This window comes from Exophiala aquamarina (assembly GCF_000709125.1).
Source record: "Exophiala aquamarina CBS 119918 chromosome Unknown aczIA-supercont1.6, whole genome shotgun sequence".
In the NCBI taxonomy this organism is placed as follows: domain Eukaryota; kingdom Fungi; phylum Ascomycota; class Eurotiomycetes; order Chaetothyriales; family Herpotrichiellaceae; genus Exophiala; species Exophiala aquamarina.
Window position 1 is genome coordinate 599,394 of NW_013550582.1, and position 24,177 is coordinate 623,570.

Sequence of the window (24,177 nt, forward strand, 5' to 3'; positions counted from 1 at the left end):
AGCCTGCTGTTGCAGGAAAGGTCCGACTTGACCTGACCAAAAGACTTCCAGCAACACCAGAAAGAGACGTATCCGTTCGTGAGGCCCAGCTAACCGCGCCATGTCACCCTCAAGCAGAACACACGCGCAGTAGGCCGGCTCCCGAGGATGTTGATGACCTGTTTGGCCAACTGCCTCTACAAAAGCATTCTCCTCTCCGAAGGACCAGAACAAAGGAGAAACGAAGATCATTAGGGCTACTATATCCATCACTACGCGAGATTGAAGATGAGCAGCCTGACTTTCATGAACTCCCTGCAACGAAATCGGCCGAGGCACTACCGCTAGAGCCTGCTTTCGCCGACAGTAGAGAGGGTGATCGTGATCATGATGGCGACGATGAGTCTGTGATGAATATTCACGTGCATAGACGGTACTATCGAGCTGTTGACGATGTCATCCCAAAAGATGAAGCTCGACCTCGGATAACGACCGCGAATTCATGGCCCAATCGACGAGCTGCAGCGAGAACACCGACGCCCATCCCGTGGCAATCACCCGTTCGAGATATTGATGAGCACTCAACCACACCAAGCAATAACAGCGAGTTGGAAGAATTGTCAGAACCCAATATCCTGACTCATGCGCAACCGCGATCATCGACCAAGTTTTCTCAGCCGATGCAGAACTTCGGAGTTCCATCGATCATTCGAAGCCCTGTGAAAAGCCCACGAACGAGCATGCCGCAGTATCGCCACGGGGGAGGGACAAACTCGATGGCGAGGCCGTCAAAATTGGCTGGGTCGCGATCACTTCAGAGACTTAAACCGGCACGGTCACTACACCCACCCCTGTCGCGTATTGCAGAGGCCAAGCCACAGGACGAGACGCCTTCCGACTCGACATGGGATTTACCCATGGTAGGAACGACTGGTTCTGGTGTTTTTGGGGCCGAGGTTTTTATGCGTCTCTCAAACGAGAATGATACTCGACCGGAATCGGAAGTGATTATGAAAGTCAATAATACAGAGTTCGATGGTGCCTGGCAGCCAATGCAGGACAATTTCTCGAGCAATATCTCGACACTTACAGGTGATCAAGCTTCAGCAACATTAGAGAGCGACCGGGCCCCTTCTAAACCCATTTGGCACAATACCACTAACAGAAGCCTCGGTTCGCCGATATCCATCCAATCTACACGAGCAAAAGCAGCTAGACTTCGAACCAGCCGCAAACCCAGTGGTGATTCTGAATTAGAATCTGAGGACGACGAAGACGCATATGACGACGACGAAGAAGGGTCAGCCTCCCCACCGCCTGACATCACGCGATATCGCCGTCCCAAGGACGAAGAGAAGGATGGACTACAATCCCTTATTCATGCGCTGAAGGCTGGACCTACCATAAATCACGTTGCAGGACGGGCAACGGGCAGACCCCAGCTCACAGGAATCGACAGATTCGAAGAGATGCTACGTCGTGCCGATGAGGAAGATAGGAGGAAGAAGCATCAGCAGAGAAAGAACAAAATGAGCGATGTCCTGGGACGCCTTTTGAAGCGGTGATCATCTCTAATCCTCGAACAATGGAAGCAAAGCCCGCTTCAAGCCACAAATCCACAAGTTAATTATGCGACTGGTTCAGCATTTCATGCGGTTTTCCTTCCGACTGGCGTGCTGGATAAGTGGAACCCGATGCATATGAAAATGACCAGGGGGGTGCGGTACGTGTGCTTTCGATTCGAATCTTTCTTTCACGATGCGTACGTTTTTAGTTTTCTTCTTATTGCCGTGTATTGTCGTGTCTAATAGCTTTTAAATACATGTACATGCTGCTGAAGGTAGGAGTAAACTAAAGGTTTGAGGGCAGGACTTTGACCGATATGTATCCAAGTAGAGAAGCCTTACCTCTAAGCTGCACATCACTTGGTTCTTCCGATCTTCCTTAATTATCTGTCTCAACGCAGCTCGTTTTGGAATATATTAGGCCGTATGCATGAGCGCAAACCTATTAGCTAGTGGTGTTATGAGCATGTTTCTTGGTGGTTCATCTATCTCATGGCCGACAAGGGGCGTAAGGCGGCATGGTTCTAGTCCCAAAGAGGCACTTGGGAATGACTTGGTCATCGTCGTTCCAGGCTTGGCATCAAGTTGACAGACATTCTCGCTCTTTTCAACATTCTATGCAACCTCTAACATACGACAACATTATCCCGTACTGCTATCTCGAACACCTGGTGGGCTCTTTATATCTCCACCTGCTCTTCTACAATGCGATGACAATGGTTTTGGCCATTGGTACTTCGAATTATGTATTGGCCGTGCATGGTGCCTCAAATTTATGCAAATCGTGGATTCAATGCAGACTTCAATGAGACAGCTGTCGATCATAATGGGATTGAGTCTTCAAAGGAGACCCCTGGTACAAGTGGAAATCTAGACTCGAAGTCGAATGCCATAATCGACATTCAGGCAGCGAAGAATGATCACATCTTCGCCACAATCACTTCATCGAGACTAGACATTTGGTCCATGAGACCGGTGGTTCTGCTTGCCTCGCTATCAAGATCTCTCAAATCGTTGGAAACTTACGGCGCAAACCTCGCGCTCGCACTCAAACCAGATGCAAGTACAATAGTAATTCGTACAGGCGAGAGCTATCTCATCACCTACGCTGTAGAAAGCGATCAGAGTGCTCGTGTCCTCCAACAACAGTACGGATACAGTCAAGCGAAGCGACAGAATGTGATGAGGAATTTTGGTGTTGATGAGACTGCAGGTGTTTCAGAAGTCCTATTGAGATTTCGCAGAGCGTTCAAGATTGATGCCGGAATCAATGCGGTGATTGCACAAGATTCGGAATTAGTGGTGGCGACGAAGAAGCCTGCTGCTGTTCAATGCATTAGATGGGAGCCACAGAAGGACGGTTCACATGCTGTGACTCAATTGATAACCAAAATGGATTGGTTTGGTCAGAAAACTGGCATCTCCATCATGGTTCACGATCGCGCCATGAGCCTCTCTGTTTGGATCTCACAATGCGGGCATGCGTATGCAGTGCAGAGGATCAAACCGCAGGTGTCCCGAGCAGCGTCATCAGATGATTCAATACACATGGCTAAATCCGCACCCACTTCTTCTCCTAAGCTGTTTGATGGTTACTGTTTCCACAAAGCCGAGTCCGGAGAAGCCAAGCTCGCCAGCATCAATGCTCGATTCTCCTTAGTCGCCATTGCGACGATGGGAGGAGACATCATTTGTTATTCTGCTAAAGACTATGTGGGAAATATTCCACTGTCTCACCACTTCAAACAGTCCACCTCTCCTGCATCACGAGGTGTAATCGTATGTCTCATGTGGTCTCCGGATGGCTATTGTCTTTTCGCTGGCTACGAACGCGGCTGGACGACTTGGTCGGTCTTCGGCAAGGAAGGCGCCACTAGTTTCCACGGCAATCTGAGCCATGCTCAATCAAATAATGAGAACTGGCTTCTCTCGCCCCATCGGGCAACATGGATCAGTGGTGGTGCGGAAATCCTCATAACGTCGGAGGATGACGAGCGAATATGGAAGGTTGAAATGTCTCGGAGTGCATCAATGGCCTGTTTCTCATGTGCGAATCTTGTTCGAGCACTTCTTCAAACTCCCTCGGAGCTGACTGTGTATCGTGGTCATGAGCTGCCAGACTTGACCTCGATATCAAATGAGGCCTCCTTATGGCATCATGCTCAATATCCTGCCGTGTATCTGCACAACCAATGGCCCATCAAAACATGTGTTGTATCGCAGGACGGAAGGTACATTGCGATAGCTGGGAGACGAGGCCTTGCTCATTATAGCCTACAAAGCGGGCGGTGGAAAACATTTTCTGACATTACCGTGGAATCATCCTTTGCTGTACGTGGAGGGATGTGCTGGTTCAATCACATCCTTGCAGTGGCAACAGAGAATGCGGCGGGCTACGATCTGCGTTTGTATTCTCGCGAGCTGGATTTAAATCGACACACACTGCATATGGAAGCTTTCTCAATGCCTATTGTGTTTGTCGGCCCTTCAGGTGAAGACTCTCTCCTGGTTTATACCTATGAAAATATTCTTTATCACTATATCCTCAACATCACACCGCGTGGAGCGCAACTCGTACAAGTTGGACAGATCGCGTTTCATGGTATAGTTCGCGCACCGAGCCGTGTTCGGTCGGTTAGCTGGGTGGTTCCTGATGTCCAACTTCGCAATGGCGATCCATCTCGAGATGTGGAATTTGCATCAGTGCTCTTCTTGGTGGATGATAAGTTGGTATTGTTACAATCTTCCCGCAATGAGAAAGATGAGCTTAAATATGACATGCGCGTCATTGCACAACACGTCGAGTACTACATCCTCATGCGCGATCAAATATACTTCAACTTTACCGGCCCAGAAGAATCAGCCCCACCGACGCCCTCACCTGGAACTTCATTCACCATGAGGAGCCAGCATCAGTACTCACTTCGAGACTCTCTTTGGATATTCAGTGGCGATGATCTCAGGCTCTGGCCTGATGTACGCGACCTGTTCCAACACGCTGCAGATGGCAATCTAAACTCCACCCCCGTGCTCTGCATGCCTGTCGACTTCTATCCGCTGTCAATTCTCTTGACCAAGGGAATAGTCCTAGGGATAGAATCCGAACTCGTGCAAAGGCGAGACGTCAACTACGCTCAATTCCGCTCAGGCATCCGAACCCAGTTATTCCTCCCTTACGTCCTCAGGCATCAGCTCTGCGAAGCTGACGACACTGCCGCAGCGTTTGGTCTTGCGAACCAGTACAACCACCTGAGCTACTTCCCTCACGCCCTGGAAATTCTACTGCACCACGTTCTCGACGACGAGGTTGACCGACTCCGCGACCTCAAGAAGAAGCAGAAGGACAAGACAAAAGCGGAAGGTGGCCTAGGCGGGGCAGGGGCGACGGAAGAACAGAATCCAACGTTGCTATCATCAATTGAACTGACCTTGAACCTAGGGCCCTTGCCCGCAGTGCTGTCATTTCTTCAACTCGTCCTCCCACCCGCAACCTACCTCTCGACCATCGTGCAGTGCATCCGCAAAACCGAACTCAGCTCGTGGCGCACACTCTTTGCGCACTTGCCCCCCGCGCTGACGCTCTTCGAAGAAGCCCTCGCGCTCGAAGATCTCAAAACCGCAAGCGGCTATTTAATCGTCCTCCAGGGCCTTGAAGAGGAAGAAGACGAAGCAGCTGAGGAAGGCGCTCCAGCGAACAAGGAGGACCTATCCGACTCCGCAGGAGCGGAGAGTGCCCCTCATAGATACGATGCGCGCAAGTTCGAAGGCTACGTGATCCGGCTGATGAAGCTCGCGCGGCGCAAGAACGACATGGAGGCTCTGTCCGAACTGGCGCGCTTCTTGATGGGCATCGATCCACGCGGCGAGGCGCTGCGTAGAGTCGTTGTTGGCGTCGGGTTTAGAGACGGTGACGAGAACAAACCTAAGTATCTCGACCCTGAGAGGAGAGTTTCGGGCACTCTGGGTGGTGCTGGTGCTGGTGCTGGTGGTGGTGGTGTTGCCACTACTTTGACTATTCCGCCAGTGAGAACTAGACCGATGCGTGGTGGGAGTGCTGTTAGCAGTCGCAGTCCGAGTGCCAGCGCGAGTGAGGGCAGACTGAGTCCTGCCAGTGCGTCGATGGACTATTTCTCGGCGTCGCCGGGTGGGTATTAGGTCGCTTGGTTGGTCTCTGGATCATGCTGGGTGGTAGGAGGCAGGGGATAGCGGAGGCAGACAATATGGTGATGGTGGTTGATAGATAGAGGGGAAAGAAACAATATACATATACTTGGAACGTCTTTATTGAATTGCTGGTCGGTCATGCTTCTTCGTCTTGACGACTACCAGATGATAGATACATACACTTCCTTCTCCATCAGGCTAGCGCTGGTTATGGAGAATCTTACCATCGCGTCCCACTGCCATTGAATCATCCGCGTGCCGATTTTGGCCGGGAGCAGGAAAGCCTTGCAAGATGGTTCGTGGTTTCTGCCGCCGACCAGAAGCATGGGTGGTAGGTCTGCCGTGGATAGCGGCTCTTGCTCCGCACAAAGTCCCATAATGTACATGACGCAAAACGTATCCATATCCATAGACATGCAATGCACAAGGTGTTGACTCTGAATTCGTACATAACGGCTCTTGCGCCGTCTTTTCTTCTCCCTCCTTGCCAGCCTCAAACACGGGGTTGCAGTCCGCGTCGCAAATCAACCCAGCCTCCTGACCTTGTGACTCCTGGTGCCCCCGAATTTCAACCTGGTGGCATCAGTAACCCTCGAAATCAACGGCTTGATCTGCCTCCCCTCGGTGCCCAGTAGCGCTTTTTGAAACGCCTCTCGTCCAGGCCCATAACCCCTCAGAATAACCTCGATGCCGGGGCCGCCGGTCATGGGGCCCGGCCGAACCAAGCTGGCGATTGTCTTCGTGGGATTAGTCGTCATCTTCTTGCCTCCCGTGCGCCACTGCTTCTCGGCCATCTTGCGGAAGAAATATGAGGCGAGCTGGTACGCGGCGTCGTAGGTGCTGCGCTGGGCTTTCCGCAGCCCGATGTCGCCCGCGGACATCGATAGGATGGGGTCGCGGCTGGGCTCGGTGAATGTCAGGTGCATGTTGTGCCGGTGTGCGTAGACGTTGAGGTGGTAGGGTTCTGAGGTGTCGACCTTGGACTGCTCTGCTTCGACGGCGTTCCGCTGGGCCTGCTCCGTCAGCTCGCGTGTGAGGCCCTTGCCGAACCCGCTGAGGCCGAGGCCTGCGGCTCGTTGCCGCGGAGCTGCCGACCGTAGTGCGTCGAGGATGTTGTCTTGTGGTGTTCGCCCGTCTGCTTCTGCTGTCCTGGAGGCGCCGTCCGTGAAGTCCCTCCATCGCTCGGCGGCCGTTCTGCTTGCTGGGTTTCGTGTGTTCGACGACATGTTGCGTGTCATTTGAATCAGGCACGTTCTGCGGCATGATCGACACATGCTCGAGAGAGCCGTGGGGCGCGCCATCATGGCGATTTGGAGGTGTTCGAGCTCCTGGCTGGATGATCGTGGTTGGTTACCAGGTAGTGCGAGCTCGAGACTGCTGCATTGAGCTGGAAATGAAGTTATCCGAAAGTTGGAGCAAAGATGATGTTTGCACAAGAGCTTGGCATGTTTGCTTTCCCGCTGCTGGGTCGGAGCCACGCTGGAGCAGTTATGGACATTGCATTCGATAGCTATCAACGGCTTGGATACAGAAACGACCGATGAGCTTATTAACGATTGCTATGCGGTCATTGATTTGCTGGTATCGCGTATTCATTGGAAGCATACAGGCATCATGTCATTGTGCTAGCCACCTCAATTGGGTTGAGAGTTCACGCAATATACACTGGCGTTAAGAGATGCAGTGGAACGTTTTGGAATACAATAGTACATAGTCGTCATTTTCATATGTTTGACGTTGTTTTCTCGACGCGCGGTTTGTACCCTGAGCACCGTAGACGTGTTGACTCCAGGCCTAAGGTAGGCTAGAGTATTCTGCAATTGACTTATATCCGGGCACTCTCGCTAAATGTGTCAAACTCCGTTTGAGATGTTGCACCCCGATTGAATACATATGCTTTCACACCTCCAGTAGGACGAAACTTCGCCCTGGATGGTGAATGCAATGCGAGTCGTGGGCAGATGGAATTGTCCTGTCGCAAGTGCTAGACTGTCGATCTGGCTCCGTGAAGACGCAGCTGTCCGCAACCGAGATCGAGCCAATTTTTGGTTTTCAGCTAGAGCTTCTCGAAGAATATTACAGAGTCTTGCTCTTGTCCGGGTCCTCCTTGGAGCGACTCCCGAAGCCATAGGCGAGTCCACCACCGACCAGGTTAACCAAGCATAACCCAACAGTAGCACCTCTGATTATACCGCGGGCGCCGAACTTGTTGACAAATCCAAGTCGTCTTCTGCCAGCCAGCACCAGGTACGTCCCGCTCAATGCGGCAGTTGTGCCCGCACTGTCGATCTTATAGCCTTGCAGATTGAGGTAGGTGGAGAATAACAGCAGCGGTGGGAAGATCATGGGGACAGCCTGGAAAGGGCGTGCATGCTGGGCAAAGATCACAGTAGCGAGCAGAGCAGGCGGTACAGGGTTTTCTGTCAAGAGCGTAAGTAAAAAGACTGGCAGCAGTCAATGCGTGTAAATAGCAGGCCATGAGCTCGGGTCAACGAACCTCCCCATTTTTTGGCTGTGACTATAAAGGACTCTTTGGCCTTCTCTTGTTGCTGAGGGTCTGCCATTGTGAAGTCAACCCACGGAGGGGGCGTGGTTGAGACGAAGTTATCCTGCGATGGTCATGAACAAGGGTGGAGGAGTGTTGACGATGTGGTGAAGCTTTGGACGAAACTTGAAGGTACTTACCTCACTCATCGTTCAGTTGCCAACTGCGTCATAATAATGATACATACCTCAGCTGCACAGGCGACGTGCCTGCACTGCTCGCAGGGGGAGGGTTGTCCGAGGCCCAGAAACCCTCCTGGCCTAGTCACAGTTACTCGTTCTGCCAACAAGCTGGTTGTCTCCAGGCAGGAGAGTGGCCTAAGTTAGGCACTTGGTTGGGGATGGAGCGGGTGTTTGAGGGTGCCGAACCATCAATTTAGGAGGCAGAATCCCTAAAAGTCCCTGCCTATTCACCCCACCTGCCCACCTGCCCGCCTTCACTCACGCTGTTCGGTAATAACCAGAAACAATGGCTTAGCGCGGAGAGGCATTGCATCTTCCGTCTCAAACTACATTGTTGGTATGGACACCTTTGCTCGTACTCCATGACCGCAACGCCACTTTTTCTAATCAACGCCCGCACCTGACCCTCGTTCGAACGAACTCCTCTACAACCACATCTTCCTTTCCCATACTTCCGCGAATCCGGATCATCTCAGGCTCTCTCTTCTATTGCGGCATGTCCGCAACCGCTTCTGGCTCGAACGCCAGACCAAATGGCTCAGCAACTTCCAGAGAGCACAACCAGGGCAATCAGGATAGAAAATACACTCCTCAACAGAAGGCAGAAGTTATTCGAATACGGAGATGCACTCCGACATCATTCTATGAGATCCTATCCGTGGAGAAGACTGCCAGTGACGGCGAGATCAAAAAGGCATATCGCAAAATTAGTCTCTTGACCCATCCTGATAAAAATGGCTATGAAGGTGCCGACGAGGCCTTCAAGAGTGAGGAATGCCCAGCTGCTTTCTGTTTTCGCACGCTGACATGAACAGTGGTCTCCCGCGCCTTCCAGATTCTTTCTGACCCAGATAAAAAGTCAAGATATGACCAGTTCGGTGGGGACCCAGACAATCGCTTTTCTAGTTCCGGTGCCGCCGCCGCGGGGGCAAGTCCTTTCAGCGGTTTCGCAAGATCTCCTGGAAGAGGGCCAATGTACGAAGATGAAATATCCCCTGAAGAGTTGTTCAATCGCTTTTTCGGAGGCGGAGGTATGGGCCCGGGTGTTTTTGGTGAGTTGGCATGTACCATCTACTTCGTTGATCAGACGCTAACCTAAATATTCCAGGCGGCGGATTTGGTGGACCTCAATTTGTCTTCAATATGGGAGGTGGCCCCGGGTTTACCGTTCACCGGATGGGAGGTGGAGGTCCCCGACGGCGACCTCGCGATGCAAGCGCCGAGCCCGCTCCGAACGGAATATCCGCATTGACTCAACTGTTACCGTTACTCTTGCTTTTTATCCTTCCTCTCCTCACCTCGTTTTTCTCAGGATCGACGCCATCTGGGCCTCAAGTTCGATTCGATTCACCCGCTCCACCGCATACGATGCACAGAGTCACGCCGAGATACAAGATCGACTATTTTATCAATCCGGCAGAAGTGGACGGGTGGAAGGCGAGGCAATTTAGTTCTTTGGATAAGCAAGCAGAAGTCGATTACATCACGACACTGAAATACCAGTGCGAGAACGAAGTTCATCGAAAGCGGCAAGAAATCAACGACGCAACTGGCTTTTTTTACACTGACGAAGACCGAGTGCGGAGGGCGAGAAATATGCCCATGCCTGGATGTAGACGATTGGATGAACTCAAAATCAGTCTGCAATACTAGCCAGGGCTCCTGGGGCTTTCGCTATCTTGACCATGACATCTATTTTATTGCTTTGCATTTCCGCTTGGCGTTGGCGGAGCGGAGCGGAGCGTCGACTTTGGAGAAATTGGCTGTGTCAGCCAGCGAGGGTTCGAGTCAGGAACGGCTCTGGCATCTGCTTAGGACTGTACAATCTTGTGAATGAATGAATCCCGGTTCTAGAAGTCATTTGTCGGTGTTGCCGCTTTACTACGGGATGCCACTAGCGCCAGTCTAATGGCCATAGCATGGAGCTAGTAACTATAAGTGGATTTACCGTGACGTGATAGGCGGGTTGCCGGCTATTTATCACTACTAGTAGATTAATGATTAGGCTGCGTCTCCATCTCCGAACGCCTTCTCCAAACTTGTCTACACACTTCCATCTTGATCTCAACAAACCGCTACATTTGTCATCGTGGTATACCACTCTAGCAATCATGTCGGATCCCTCTGCAGACTCGGATAAGGTGCGCAAGTCATGGATGCCTCTGGATCTGCTAACAGCCATCAGATTCGAAACAAGAGACTTGCAAAACTTCAGCAGTCTCAGCCTTCAGCCCAGCCGGCCTCGCAAGACCCTACAGACTCGAGTCAGGATGGCACAGAGCTCGTTCCGGGCTCTCAAGAAACCACTAAGCCCGCTAGTACTCCCCAGACGCCCACTCCCACTGAGTCTCCCAAACCAGCCATGAATATAGCAAAGGCTCCATCGCCTCCCCCACCTTCTCGAATACATATCACTTCTGCCGCTATCACCCCTCAGAAACGAGAGATGAATGGCTCCGAGAGACCCAGTCCCAGACAAAATGAGTCTATTGAACAGTGGGAAGACCGGACTCTGCGAAATCTCTTCCGGATTACCCTGGACCCTGATCAGAAGAAGGACCAACATGGACAAGCTTTGCATCCGGTGTCACAACTCAAAGAAGAGCTGGAGTCCGAGAACAAGCCTGTTCTTTTGACCACCGAAATACTCGAGCAGGCTATCATGGAGGCGGGCTCTGCACTCAATAGACTCACTCCGCATGACTGGCTACTTGGATGTTGGAAACGGACAACTCGAATGACCAAGGCAGTAAAGGATCGCTCACCCGAGAACAAGAAGTGGTCCATTCTCTCAGAGGCAAGGAGATTATGTATGAATTGGTGCATATTGTCCATCACCACCCCAGACATCTTTGGAGTCGCTTACGACGGCATCGATGCCCTCGCCGACCATCTACTAAATGATCCTGATGATGACGGTGGTGTATGTCAGGACTTCATCAATGAAGCCGTTTCTAGATTTGAGGAAGACGAGTCTATCAAGGAGGCATTCGTCAGTGCGGTTGAGGCTCTCAGCCGACGACTGGCCAAAGAGACTATGATTTCTGACTATCGACGCTATACTGGAATGTTGCGGCATCTAATCAGATACAAGCCTATCGCGATAGCTATTTCTCAGTCATCAATGTTTGTCGATAAGTCTATTCCAGCTGCACAATTGGAAGTCGCCTCCCTACTCGGGCCCTATTTTCAGATCTCCCCACTACAAGCTGACGTTACAAAATCATACTTCTTCGAGCCCAAGACCATGGATCCTGGCAAAATTCGGAATTCCCAAAACTCGTTACAGTTGGCTCTGAGAACTCATCAAGATGATCTCTTCGATATAGTCAATACACTCGTTCGATCTTCTCCCGAAGCTCGAGAGCGTGTCTTAGATTGGTTTGCTCTCACCGTCAATTCAAATCACAAACGTAGGGCAATGAGAGTTGATAAGACAACTGTCTCCAGTGATGGTTTCATGGTCAACATCAATGTTGTCCTAGATAAGCTGTGTGAACCCTTCATGGATGCCCAGTTTTCTAAGATTGATCGTGTTGATGTTCGATATCTTCGAAGAGATCCTAGGATCGACATCAAAGATGAGACGAAGATCAACTCCACTCAAGAACAATCCGACGAATTCTATGAACACAGGGCGGAAGGCACCAATAATTTCATCTCCGAGTTGTTCTTCTTGACTGTTGCTTCTCACCACTATGGTAGTGAAGCCGCTCGAAACATGCTCAAGGACATGGATCGAGAGCTGAAGTATATGGCCAAACAGATCGAGCAATTTGAGACCGAGAGACATAAGTATATCAACAATCCCGTCCAACTTCAAATGTTTGAGAATGCGCTCAAGAAATACAAAGACCAACATGACAAGGGGTTGGCTTACAAGTATTCTGTACAAGGGGTGCTTCTGGATGAAGTTTCCCAGACACGTTCTATGCAATTCATGCGTTTTGTTACTGTCTGGTTGCTTCGACAGGTGTCCGCTCATAAGCAATTCCCAAGTCAACCAATGACGCTACCTCTTCCGAATGAACAACCAGCGGACTTCATGAATCTGCCCGAATATTTTTTGGATATTATCAGCGGAAGTTTCGGTTTCATCATGTACAACATGCCACAAGTCATCTCTCCCACGCAATCTGATGAGCTAATCATGCTCTGTATCACCTTTCTACGCAATTCCGAATATATCAAAAATCCATATTTAAAAGCCTCTTTGGTTACAATCCTCTTCCGAGGTACTTGGACGTGGCGGCAGGGAGGCAGGGGGATTCTAGCAGACCAGTACAATAGCATGCCCTTCGCTACGGAGAATCTGCTACACTCTCTCATGCAGTTCTTTATTGAAGCCGAGTTTATGGGTGGCCACGGCCAGTTTTTCGACAAATTCAACGTGCGATTCGAGATCTTCCAGATTATTAAATGTATCTGGTCGAACACTGTGTACCGCGAACACCTTCTCAAGGAAGCAAAAGCCAACATAGAGTTTTTTGTTCGATTTGTCAACCTCCTTCTCAATGATGTCACATTCGTTCTTGACGAGTCCTTCACTTCCTTTCACCAGATCTATGATCTTTCAAAAGAATTGTCTCTCGCGGGTACAACACTGGATCAACAACAGCGCCAGGAGAAAGAAGAGGCTCTGGAAGCAGCAAAGGGGAAAGCCAAATCCTACATGCAGTTGACCAATGAAACTGTGGGTATGTTGAAATTGTTCACTGAAGCTCTGGCAGATGCGTTCACAATGCCCGAAATCGTGCAGCGATTGGCTGATATGTTGGACTACAACCTCGATGCAATGGTTGGACCGAAAAGTACGTCGCTCAAAGTTGACAATCTTCAGGAATACAATTTCCAGCCCAAAGTCCTCCTAAGCGAGATCGTCGATGTGTACCTCAATCTCAGTGAGAAGGAGAACTTCATCCTTGCGGTTGCCCGAGATGGAAGGTCTTACAAACCCGACAATTTCTCCTCTGCTGGAAGTATACTACGCAAATTCGTGCTCAAGGGGCCTGAGGAGTTGACACGGTGGAGTAAGTTGATCGAGAAGTTCGCCAAAGCCAAGGAAGAAGATGAAGCCGTGGATGCCGATCTCGGCGATATTCCAGACGAATATCTTGATCCTCTGATGTACACACTCATGGAGGATCCGGTCTTGCTGCCGGTCAGTAGAATTGTGATCGATCGGAGTACGATCCGCAGTCATCTGCTAAGTGACCCGCACGACCCTTTCAATCGTGTACCACTGAAGATTGAAGATGTCATCCCAGGTAAAGCTTTCCTGTTCTTTAGTCTCCTGCCCATCTTCTATGTCTCCTGCTAACAGTTCTTCCCTTCTAGCAACGGATATAAAAGAGAAGATCGCCAAATTCAAGGACGAGAAGATCGGTGGCCGGCGCAAGGACTTTGTTGAGACAGTAAAGGCCGAGGGAGCGACCTCCAGCGTACCTGCTGGTGTCGAGTCTTCTGGGGAATCCATGGATACCAGTCAATGAGGGTACCCATAACACACAGTATGATCTAGCGTCTTTGCTATGAGTCTCGCATGCATTGCACACAACACTAAATGATTGATGAATGAGCCTCAGGAGGTTTGCTGGGGCTGGCTGTGACTAGCTTCCAGTACTCTGTTCGAGTCGCTAGAACCGGATCATGGATTTTATTTCCTTGTCGCCAGATTAGGCAAGCAAACAAACTGAGAGATTAGAACGCTGTTACGATGCAACCAGCAGACAGGAGCTATCGAGTGGGAGAAGCCCGCTACTCCCAGCTGTTGGCAAGGACGCACACCATTTCTGTTATATATACCTCCGAGGTTTCCTCTGCAATATGACGATTATTTTCCCCACGGGGTGGGGGATACTACCGACCCAAAGCACCAGCAGTGCAAGTCATACAGAGCAACAGATGAGTTCCTGCTGCATCTACTTCCCTCACATCTTTGGCAGTCTGCTCACCCTGCTGGATATCGGTTCCAAACTAACACGATTCGTGGATAGACGGCTAGATAAAGACATAGAGCCCAGCATACATACACCTTGCTACAATGAAGCAACCCCGACTATACTCCTTCTATCTCCATGCTCAGAATTAAACCACAGCTTCTTCGTCCCATTCCTTGCTCTTTCTACTGTGGAAGTCCTTGCCCTTCACCGTACGTGGGTTCAGTGGCCCACTGCATGTTTCAATCTGGGTCTCGCTGCAGGTCGAAGGTATTGCCTCCATCATTCGGCCAATGGGCGCGTGAATTTCCTAGTCTCGTGAGTGGATTGTCCTTGATGCCAATGCCAATTGGTCGCGTACTGTCAGAAGGATACTTGTATCCGTACTACCATAGTGAGATTCAGGAATGCTCTCTACTGTGTTGATGACGATGTCATCAAGAGATCCGCCGCCTTGTCTATGCCAACACTCGGTTGTGCATGTGTTGTAGCGGTGGCTTCGTCTTTCGCCTTTGCATTGTTTGTCTATGCTATGAATGCTTGGAACGATTGCCTTTCACTCTTTCCTATAAAGCTTTATTGATTGCCCGCGTTTATGAACTTTTTACCACCCTGAAACCTTTTTATTTGTTGGTTTGCCTGCGTTGTCTCAGTCGCTTTGGTTGCTCACGAACTGCCTAAGGGCTTTCCTGCTGAGTCCTTTACCTCCTTTGTCACTACTTGGTTCCAAATACAGTCGTCCTGTGCACGCTTGCTCGAGTAACTGCCTGCCTGACCGTCAAGCGACAAATCACGCAGCTTGCTTCCGGCAGCCGCGTCATGTCTTTATGTTCACCCGGCGCATGCCTTGCAGAGATAGTGGACTAAGTAGCTGAGGGACTAGTTAGTATCTTTCCTCTTCGGCTCGTACAGTCAGAATTCTCTTCTTCTTTCACAGATATATATGTATCTCAAAGTCTACTGTCTCGTGGAGTGCTGAGCCAGGCTTTCATTGAACAGGTCAATACACTCCTTCGGAACGGCCCAATCCGGCTCACCGACCCCAGGCAGAGACATGAAGTCTGGACCCTGTTGTACATCTATCAAGAATTCGCCAGCAAGAATGCCAGGACAAAGGTGAGCGTCGATGAGCTACTCATTGCAGCCACCCTGCACACTCACGTCGACAGGATCGAGAGCCAACCTAGCACTTCTGTCTCTGGCCAGAATGAAGGCACCGGAACCATGATACCAGTTCCACCACGTCCAAGGCCACGAGCTTCACCAGGGTAAGTGCCACACTGTTTGATCCATCCTCGACTTCATACTTACACCACTAGATCTTACCCCAACCGCGGGTTTAATCGCCATGTGAGGAATGAATGTGTGCATGGACTCAGATTGGGATTCCGCGTCACTGCCGGTGATCCAAGCAGCGCTCTGATCTGGCATGGGCAAGACAGCAACGATAAGGAGTACCGGGGGGAATTGTGCACAAAGCTCGCCGTGGTTGATCTTCTCTGTGTCTGTACTACTGCGCGAACATGCACTTCATAGAAATCCCTCGCAGAGATTAGGGCTAGCAGACCAGTAGCCTTGTTCAGAGATGACATGAAGATTCGGTCAGGGGGAAATTGCTGGGCCAAGGAAATCACAGGCATGGGGCTGATCCGAAGTTGATAGTGCATCCTGGAAAGCCATGAGCTCGAGAATCCAGTTCATGTCGGACGAGAATCGCGTATGCGTGTAGATGTCCAGTCGCGCATGGCGTTAGGCGGCGAGAGGAACTCATGATAATTAACGACAATTAAAGTAACATCAAAGGTCCACCACCATGGCCCAAACTGCTGATCAATGAGGAAATTCCTTGGATCTAATTGTGCATGATGATTCTCCGCTGTGTCTCGACAGGTGGTATAATAGCGCTTATGGATGGATGCACGATTCATGATTCGACTTGTTATTAGGTGGTTTGATCATTACCACCGGCATGCCATTGGCTGGGACGCGTAATCAATCTCCAGGACACTCTTACTCGGTGATTTTGTGATGGTTAGCTTCACTAACATGTTGTTTTCAGGTGGGAAGTCCCTACTCATAGTACTTATCAGCGGAATCCAGAAACAAGCCAGAGGCAGAGGCCCCTCTCAGATCTGAATTCGTACTATACTGCACAGGAAGTGTGTCGGCGTTGGTTCATTTCGTAGTATTATTGCTAGATCTGGAAAAGGTTCTCGACACCATTTGACCTGTTTCCAAGAGATTATTATATACTTGTGGTTCTTTCTTTCCAAACGCCAATTCGCTAAAACTCGTAGTACATGCCGGGCCACGCTTGCCAGATCTGATATCTGAGAATCCGGGACTGTATCAATGCCTATTTTTACCAAAACCGCTTTCAAATAGTGATGTTTTCGCTCATACAACAAAAAGTGCCATTACTGAGTTTCTTCGATTCAACCTTCATCAAAATGCGAGGCCTAGATGTAGTCTTGCAAGAAAGGGGGTTGTACCCTTTTGATCACACCCTTGGGTTTCTCATGTTTTGTGCTGCTTGCTGACGGTGACTTTGATTAGTAGTTGCTCGCTCGGTTGTGAGGATGGTTTTGTCTACGTCATCTCGCATTCGAGCACTGTGGGATTTGGGTCCGTAGGTGTCAAGGTGGTTGTAGTAGAGCCATAAGATGATACAGCTGGAGACGTCAATAAATACTCACAGATTTTTGAAGAGGGCGTTTCCCAACATACCTAGCAATAGTTCCCACTAGACCAACCCAGAGGAAGACCACACTAGCAATAGCACGCCCATTGTCTCGATATCGCAAAGGAGGACTGAGTTTCTCCCGGGCGATGTCGGCGGCATCCTTGCTATCGGCAGAAACCCATGCATTGCCAGTAGCAACAATCACCGTGAGCGCGATAGCATCGGCAAATGCCATGGCCGTGACGACAAGCGCACTTATCCTCCATGACCAGCGGATGTTCTTGGGCTCAAATCTCTCGGGGAAGAAAAGGTCGAAGAAGAACGCGGCACCAAAGATAGTGGCTACAGCAACGCCCACGAAGATGTTGTATGATGCGATTCCAACAAAGTCGTCATTGTGAACAGCAGCGGACGAGTGTAGTCTCTCGATCTCATCTTGTTGATCGACATAATCTGCTATACGTGAGTCGTCGGCACACATTGAGGCGGATGGAGCTACTGACCTGAAAGGGCTGCTGTGCCAAGGGATTCGGAAACCACGCAGCAGATCATCGCGATTTGGTAGACAACAAACTTCGTCCGTCGCAAGTGGTAGTCTCGGTTTCCGAACATATACGAGCTCTTGAATTTCCACCATTGCATATCTCTTAGGTCGAGACCCCATATTACTGCCATTATATGTATTGATCTCGAGAGCCTTGAGACTTGGAGGGTAGAAATTGATTAGTTCGGTTTATTGGCGGGCGAGACGGACACGGTAAGATTGGAATCGCTAGCGAGGAATCGGTAATCACGAATGGCCAACAGACAAATAAACATGGATAGAAGGGAACATAGGGAAGAGCAACACTTAAAGACCATCAACATCACGCGTTTGTGCCTGCAGCACCTATTCATCAGCAAGTGAGGGATTAGCCGGAAGCAGGCCTTGATCGACAACACCCGACCGTACGAGATGAGAAGCGCTGAGAAATCTTCTCTTTTCGATCGAACGGCTCACTTACTGGTCAGCGATGATTCTGGATCCTTTATGGGTGGCCATGATTGATCGCTGAGTGCTAGAAGCTGTTTTGGGCGGGATTCGGCATCCCGGGACACCCGCGATATTTGATGCTGGCCAGTTGTTAGTAGAGTGAAAGGAGAAATGGTTTGAACAAGGCTAACCCAAGACAAGCAAACCGCATGTCAGCCTGACCGGAGCTTGTCAGCTGGACAGCAGCTCTGATACGAAGAACAGCAAATAGGCCTCAGTTCGTGCCCCCGTCAAGCTCCGGGTGTAGTGCCTTCGGAGACATGAGATATGACGTATGAGGCATGACGTCAGCGGCTCCACAGTATACCTCGTCCTCCGTTCTTTTGGTCGGGCTGAGGAACGGGTCGGGGGATGGGCCAAATAGCTAGACTTAGTGAAGGTTCGTCACGACCAGCATGCTACATGAGCTGAATGGCTGGGGAAAGCGGCTTGCCTGTACGTGCACTCGACCTTTCTACCTTGAAAGAGGCATCGAGGGAGACGCCGCTCCCGGTGTTTCAACATGATGGGGTGCGAGAGGGCTTCCTTATCGACTGGAACGAAGGTCACCTCTCGGCCCCGCGGGCCCGCCGCGGCCGCGGAAAATGACCCCAGACAAGCAGTTATGACAAAGGTGGAGGACATCTTTGTTTGTCACCGTGGCTCCTATGTATGTGGAGGCACTCAGGTGCCATCAGCCATTCACTTCTCGCGTTGCTGGGTACCAAAAGTCTCCTGCTCACCAGCCCAGTGAGGCCAGAAAGTGAAGCCAGGATCCAGGGCACCTATGATAATGATAAATTGCCAGTCTGGTCTTGCGAATTGATCAACCACCCCCCTCCGTCCGTATTGTGCCCAATCCTCGAACAGTATCCGGATCTTTCTACCAACAGAAAGACCTGGAACCACCAGTTCATTCTCGAATGATACCTTGACCCTCAACCTTGAAGATGGAAACCATTACTCCCTGACGAAGTCCAACTCAGGCGATCGGAATGGCTGTGTGAATTCTTGCTTGGGGCTGTGAGCTTAGCCTTACCCTGCAAGTCGCAGATACCACACACCCGCCGTTCTGCTGTGCTCCCTTCATCGCATGGAACTGACTTACTACCAAGTTAGAGGTTCCGATTTCTACTACATATTCTAACAATGGTGGTCTATACCATATCTCTGCAAAGGTCGATCACCAACTTGGTGCGGCCTCGGGCCTGAGGAACGTGCTTCATTGGCTAGCTAACTAGTATTTTGTCTGTCCGCAAAGGAGACCCAGAGGATTCAATGCTAACACAGAGAAGACTGCATGAGTAATGAACTTCATGCCCCCTGCAGAGGTGTTCTAAGATCGCCCCGAGCGCAGATGTGGGTACGTGGAGGGGCGGGCGAGGCTGATTGGGGGCGAGGCTGATTTCTTTGTCCGACCAGAGGAAGTCCATACTCGTGCTGCCTGCGATGGCCAAGAAATCGTATAAATACTCCAATCTGCAAGATCGACTGAGTTGAGAGTTGAGAAAATCGCTCCTGCCCAACCCACCATCCGAAGATATCCATATTGGTTGGATTTATCGCTTAACAGCACCGAATCTATTTCAGAAAACCATGCCATCCACCCGGGAGCTAGAGAACCAGGCCTGGCGCGCAGCTCTCATCTATCCATTTGTGATAATTGTTCTAGGTTTCCTCTCCATCTCTTTGGGTGATACATTTCTAGCTGCTTTGCCGCAGGATGAAAATTCACTCTCAGCCAAACCAGATGAGGAAGATGGCAGCCTTGCTGAGAACAAGGTGGAGAATGAACCAGTGGTGATCACCAGATCCAACAGTATGGGAGAAGAACTCTCCGGGACGCCATCTATGGTCGAGAGAAACGAGGTATCCAAACAGCAGGATAAATCTTCTGGCCAGAATCTTGCCTCGACCAAGAAAACAGACACAGCCGAGAACCCACTAACCAAACATCCACTACTATTAGTACTGGCTCCAGGTCTCGCCATTCAAGCTTTTCAGCTCTACCTATTTTATCAAATCAGCAGTATCACAATGACTCTTGTGCGCACATTTAACAGCATAAGCTTCAAAGTCGTATCTGGACTGGGGCTTCACTCTCGCCACAATCATGATCTTGGCAAATATTGGCAAATTAAATGTGGTCTATGCCTCTGCACGTACTGGGCGCCGCGCTAAGTACGAAACGTGGGAAGGGGGGCTTTACGACATCGTTTCTGTCATCTCAGCGTTAGTGATGGTGTATTCCTGGGGTCGAATGATTTGGGCTTAATATGAGGGTATCGGTTTCTGAAGCAGAATGGGCATCCAATCCTGATGTCTTGATGCGATAGAGAATCAAGTACTTTGTCTAGAGTCTAGCTATTCAGCATGTAAAACAGTACGTGGGAGGATACAGCAGTTGGTGACAAGTGGAGAGAGTCCGGGTGTAGTGAGAAGAAGATCAATGTGGAAAGGCTGAGATCATCTTTAACTAATATTAATATTAATAGTATAATTATTATACTTACAGTACGTTGCCTTTGGGAACATTCGCGCCGGGGACTTGGCAGGGGGACCAACGCTTTCGAATGACATTTTTTTCTAGGCATTGAATCTTGCCTTGCTAAGATTTCTAAGAATAATTTATCGCTCTCTTCGTTTGCAACATGTCAGCCTTTCAGTCACTCTCTTATGAATAGACTTTTCCAGACAAGTACCCGGCAAATTTCCAGACATTCTGGCTATACCAGCAACGGTGTTGGAAAACAGTGCGGCAAGCACCTCGAGAGGAATCTGAACATCATGCCTTCTGCCAAAGAACCAGTACCTTCTCTGAAGGTATTAATGCTTCATGGATATACCCAAAACGGACCCCTCTTTCACGCAAAGACGCGCGCCATGGAGAAGCATCTTCAGAAAATATTTCCAGGGATATCATTGAATTATCCTACGGCGCCATTACAATTAAAACCCAGTGATGTACCAGGGTTTGACCCGAGCACAAGCGAAGATGCGGACAGCATTGAAGCCTACGGTTGGTGGCGCCGCTCAGACACCTCCGATCCACCTGAATATTATGGTCTTGACCAGGGTCTGGAATCAGTAGCTAAAGTACTTGAGTCGGAAGGACCATTTGATGGAGTAATAGGATTTTCGCAGGGTGCAGCACTGGCAGCAATGACTGCTTCTCTCCTCGAGGGAGATTCGAGAAAACAAGCATTTAGCAAGGCACAAGAGAAGTCAAAACTTGCGATACCGTATCCCAAAGCCTTTGAGAGTCTGACACACCCGCCATTGAGATTTTGCGCAGCCTACTCCGGCTTCAAGGCACCAGGCGAGCGATATACCGCCTTTTTCGAAGAGCCATACATTCAAACTCCAATATGCCATTTTGTTGGAAGTCTAGACAGTGTGGTCGAAGAGGCACGAACTCAGGCACTGGTTGATGCAGCAGGAGGTGCAGATCGAACACAGGTCGTGGTCCACCCCGGTGGACATTTCGTACCAAGCGGCAAACAGTATCTCGATACAATCGCAGCCTTCATCAAACAAACAACTACGTCAGAGAGCAATAAGAGTGGGAAAGAAGAAGAGCGAGTGGAGGACATGGATGTACCGTTCTGAGTCATCTTGGCCGTGCACTTAGTGTAAAGTTATTCAGATACCCTCGATAGAAAGATCTAGACATAGACATGGACACCTCGAATTGTTTCTAATTAATGACTCGATGTTACTCATCTCGACAGGAGAAATTTGAGTGATTGGTGCGGAAGGGGGAACGGCGATGTCACGTGGAAGGCCCCCTACTAGAACGGACTAGTGCGGTTGCCGCCAAGATTTGGCCAAAATCGAAGTCGCTCGCACACTCCTCGAGAGTAATTCTACCGCCACTTCGACCAGCACGTCAATCGATAATCGCATCTTCCTCCATTCAAGCAACATCAGCGATACTGCAACAGGAAGAAAAGCCCCCATATCGATTCCAATAATCCGTCAAAATGGTATGCAATTTGTCTGGCAGCACATGCACAAATCGATGACCTCAAAAATATCCCCTCTTTTTCACCGGCTCTAGCACACGACCATCCTTCCATCACCAATCTCAACGTCGCCGCTTTCTATATCCAAACACAATGGCTAACATGTCTCCTCGCAGGTTCTCGCAGTCGATCTCCTAAACCCAACCCCTCAGGCTGAGGCCCGCAAGCACAAGCTCAAGGTTAGATGGATTTGAAACGCTACCGAGTTAGTGATTGAAGACTGACCTTGACTTTTCTCTTAGACCCTTGTGCCTGCTCCTCGATCATTCTTCATGGACGTCAAGTGCCCTGGCTGCTTCACCATCACCACCGTCTTCTCCCATGCCCAGACCGTTGTCATCTGCGCAGGCTGCTCGACTGTGCTTTGCCAGCCCACTGGTGGCAAAGCCAGACTCACAGAGGGCTGCTCTTTCCGAAGAAAGTAGATCAACCCTAAAAATATTTCTCTGGAATGACTTGATGGCATTTGATTTGCTAGATAGAAGATGGATTCCCTGGCCCTGACACCGACCCAACGATGAAATGGAGTTCCGGATATCTTGCAAAAAGACTTTAGCATGGCGGGGGCATTTTTACTTGGTTTTCCACCAACACAAACAAAAATACGAAGAGCGGAAAGACGTTTCTGTCTACGAACGGGATCTGCTTTCCGCAAAAAAAGTCTTTTCTGCATCGGACCGACCGGCAGAGGCATGAGGTTCTTGCTTGAACATACTATTATCCCTAGGTAGTGATGTGAGGAAGGCAAAGTCTCACTGTTGAGGAGGCCTTGGCCCATTGCACGAGGCTAGCTCGTGGTTGAGGATGAATGGGCGTGTGTACTCAATAGTACAAAGTCAAAGCAATAAAATCTTCTGAAAAGCAACATAACTCCCCTTTGCCATGTGCTCCTTTTCCAAGTCTTCCACTTTGTATTTGCTTCTGATGTTATAGCATTGCATAACTGTTGTTGTGCTTGCTGTAGATTGTTCTTGTCCATGTCGATGTCTGAGTAGGATAATAACTCAGTATCGCTTCACACACTGGTGTGAACCATGCCAAGAATCCCGGTAGACGTCCGATCTTTAGCTCATTCATATTGCGTTGATTGCGCCGTCTTGTATTGAACATACTGCATCTGGTGAGGAGGATTCTCTGTCTTTCCAGTTGGTGCTCAGCCGATGCAATCCAAGGCCTGTAGAGCCACATACAGTCATGGATAACCGCCTGACTTGGTGCTCTCTCACCCGCGTTGTAGCTCAGTGATGATCTTGTTGGCGAGCTTCTTTTGTTCCTTCTCCTGTAATTCCTTCTCGTCCATCTCGGTTAGGCATTTCCCGACCGCACAGATTCCTCTTAGACCAGATTCTGGGCAGTCCACCCATACCTTTCCATTCTTTCCCACTGCGATCTCGAAGCCTCCAGGAAGCTTTGATCCTAACTCTTCTAATGCAATAACACTCTGTTTCTTTAATAGTCGTTCTGCAAGACCAGGGCTAATGTCGAAGATCATGCCACCATTAAGTTTCCCAAGCCCGTCTGGCTCAGACTTGCCGGTTGATGGATTCACACATGTCAGCTCAATCTCCATATTCTTCGATGCAGACAGTACTTTGGCGTAGACGACGTCACCTGCCTTGAGCTGTGGCCTGGTCTTCTTGGTTACCCCTTCGAAGGCCAATTGGGGCAGCATTGCTTGCTGTGAGTATGAATTGATATGGAGGTAGAAGAAGTCGGCTGATGAAGCCCGCACCTGGGCAATCACCAGGTCTCCAGCCTTGACGATATATCGAGCATCCGGTGTCGATATCTGGACGCTCTTTTTTCTGTAGTCAACCTCAATTGGTCCTCCAATGGTTGAGACGAAATTGCCAGACGTGGTGTCTTGTTGGAGGCCTCGACCAATCTTACGCTTTTGAGATGTCGGTAATTGGCTGGTTGGTATTGCATCCCCGGGCAGGTAGACCTCGACATCGGCCATCGCAACAGCTTTTTGAATTAGAAGAAAAACTAGGCCGCCAAATTTCGCGTATAGTCTTCGCGCGAAACATTTTGATGCCATATATAAGTGCCAAGACACCCACAAGGCTGTCGTCGCTTGACT

At 49.9% G+C, this 24,177-nt stretch overlaps 8 protein-coding genes across 8 annotated transcripts; 4 read left to right on the plus strand and 4 right to left on the minus strand.

The window, feature by feature from the left end:
- Positions 1-2,288: 2,288 nt before the first annotated feature.
- A1O9_07615 (uncharacterized protein) lies at positions 2,289-5,699 on the plus strand (the record flags this gene model as incomplete). The annotated part of the gene is made up of 1 exon (XM_013403170.1): positions 2,289-5,699. The coding sequence occupies one exon, from the start codon at positions 2,289-2,291 to the stop codon at positions 5,697-5,699; it is 3,411 nt and encodes a 1,136-aa protein (XP_013258624.1).
- Positions 5,700-6,232: 533 nt separating this feature from the next.
- A1O9_07616 (uncharacterized protein) lies at positions 6,233-6,934 on the minus strand (the record flags this gene model as incomplete). Its single annotated transcript, XM_013403171.1, has 1 exon — positions 6,233-6,934. One exon carries the CDS (start codon positions 6,932-6,934, stop codon positions 6,233-6,235), a length of 702 nt encoding a protein of 233 aa, XP_013258625.1.
- Positions 6,935-7,784: 850 nt separating this feature from the next.
- A1O9_07617 (uncharacterized protein) lies at positions 7,785-8,272 on the minus strand (the record flags this gene model as incomplete). Its single annotated transcript, XM_013403172.1, has 2 exons — positions 7,785-8,128; positions 8,206-8,272. The coding sequence occupies 2 exons, from the start codon at positions 8,270-8,272 to the stop codon at positions 7,785-7,787; spliced, it is 411 nt and encodes a 136-aa protein (XP_013258626.1).
- A 659-nt stretch (positions 8,273-8,931) lies between these two features.
- Positions 8,932-10,088, plus strand: A1O9_07618 (DnaJ like subfamily B member 12; the record flags this gene model as incomplete). The annotated part of the gene is made up of 3 exons (XM_013403173.1): positions 8,932-9,202; positions 9,251-9,478; positions 9,544-10,088. The coding sequence occupies 3 exons, from the start codon at positions 8,932-8,934 to the stop codon at positions 10,086-10,088; spliced, it is 1,044 nt and encodes a 347-aa protein (XP_013258627.1).
- Positions 10,089-10,587: 499 nt separating this feature from the next.
- Positions 10,588-13,927, plus strand: A1O9_07619 (ubiquitin conjugation factor E4 B; the record flags this gene model as incomplete). Its single annotated transcript, XM_013403174.1, has 2 exons — positions 10,588-13,702; positions 13,773-13,927. 2 exons carry the CDS (start codon positions 10,588-10,590, stop codon positions 13,925-13,927), a joined length of 3,270 nt encoding a protein of 1,089 aa, XP_013258628.1.
- Positions 13,928-16,874: 2,947 nt separating this feature from the next.
- Positions 16,875-17,732, minus strand: A1O9_07620 (uncharacterized protein; the record flags this gene model as incomplete). Its single annotated transcript, XM_013403175.1, has 3 exons — positions 16,875-17,046; positions 17,102-17,513; positions 17,561-17,732. The coding sequence occupies 3 exons, from the start codon at positions 17,730-17,732 to the stop codon at positions 16,875-16,877; spliced, it is 756 nt and encodes a 251-aa protein (XP_013258629.1).
- Positions 17,733-20,856: 3,124 nt separating this feature from the next.
- A1O9_07621 (dihydrofolate reductase) lies at positions 20,857-21,678 on the plus strand (the record flags this gene model as incomplete). Its single annotated transcript, XM_013403176.1, has 1 exon — positions 20,857-21,678. One exon carries the CDS (start codon positions 20,857-20,859, stop codon positions 21,676-21,678), a length of 822 nt encoding a protein of 273 aa, XP_013258630.1.
- Positions 21,679-23,316: 1,638 nt separating this feature from the next.
- A1O9_07622 (uncharacterized protein) lies at positions 23,317-24,054 on the minus strand (the record flags this gene model as incomplete). The annotated part of the gene is made up of 1 exon (XM_013403177.1): positions 23,317-24,054. One exon carries the CDS (start codon positions 24,052-24,054, stop codon positions 23,317-23,319), a length of 738 nt encoding a protein of 245 aa, XP_013258631.1.
- Positions 24,055-24,177: the final 123 nt, after the last annotated feature.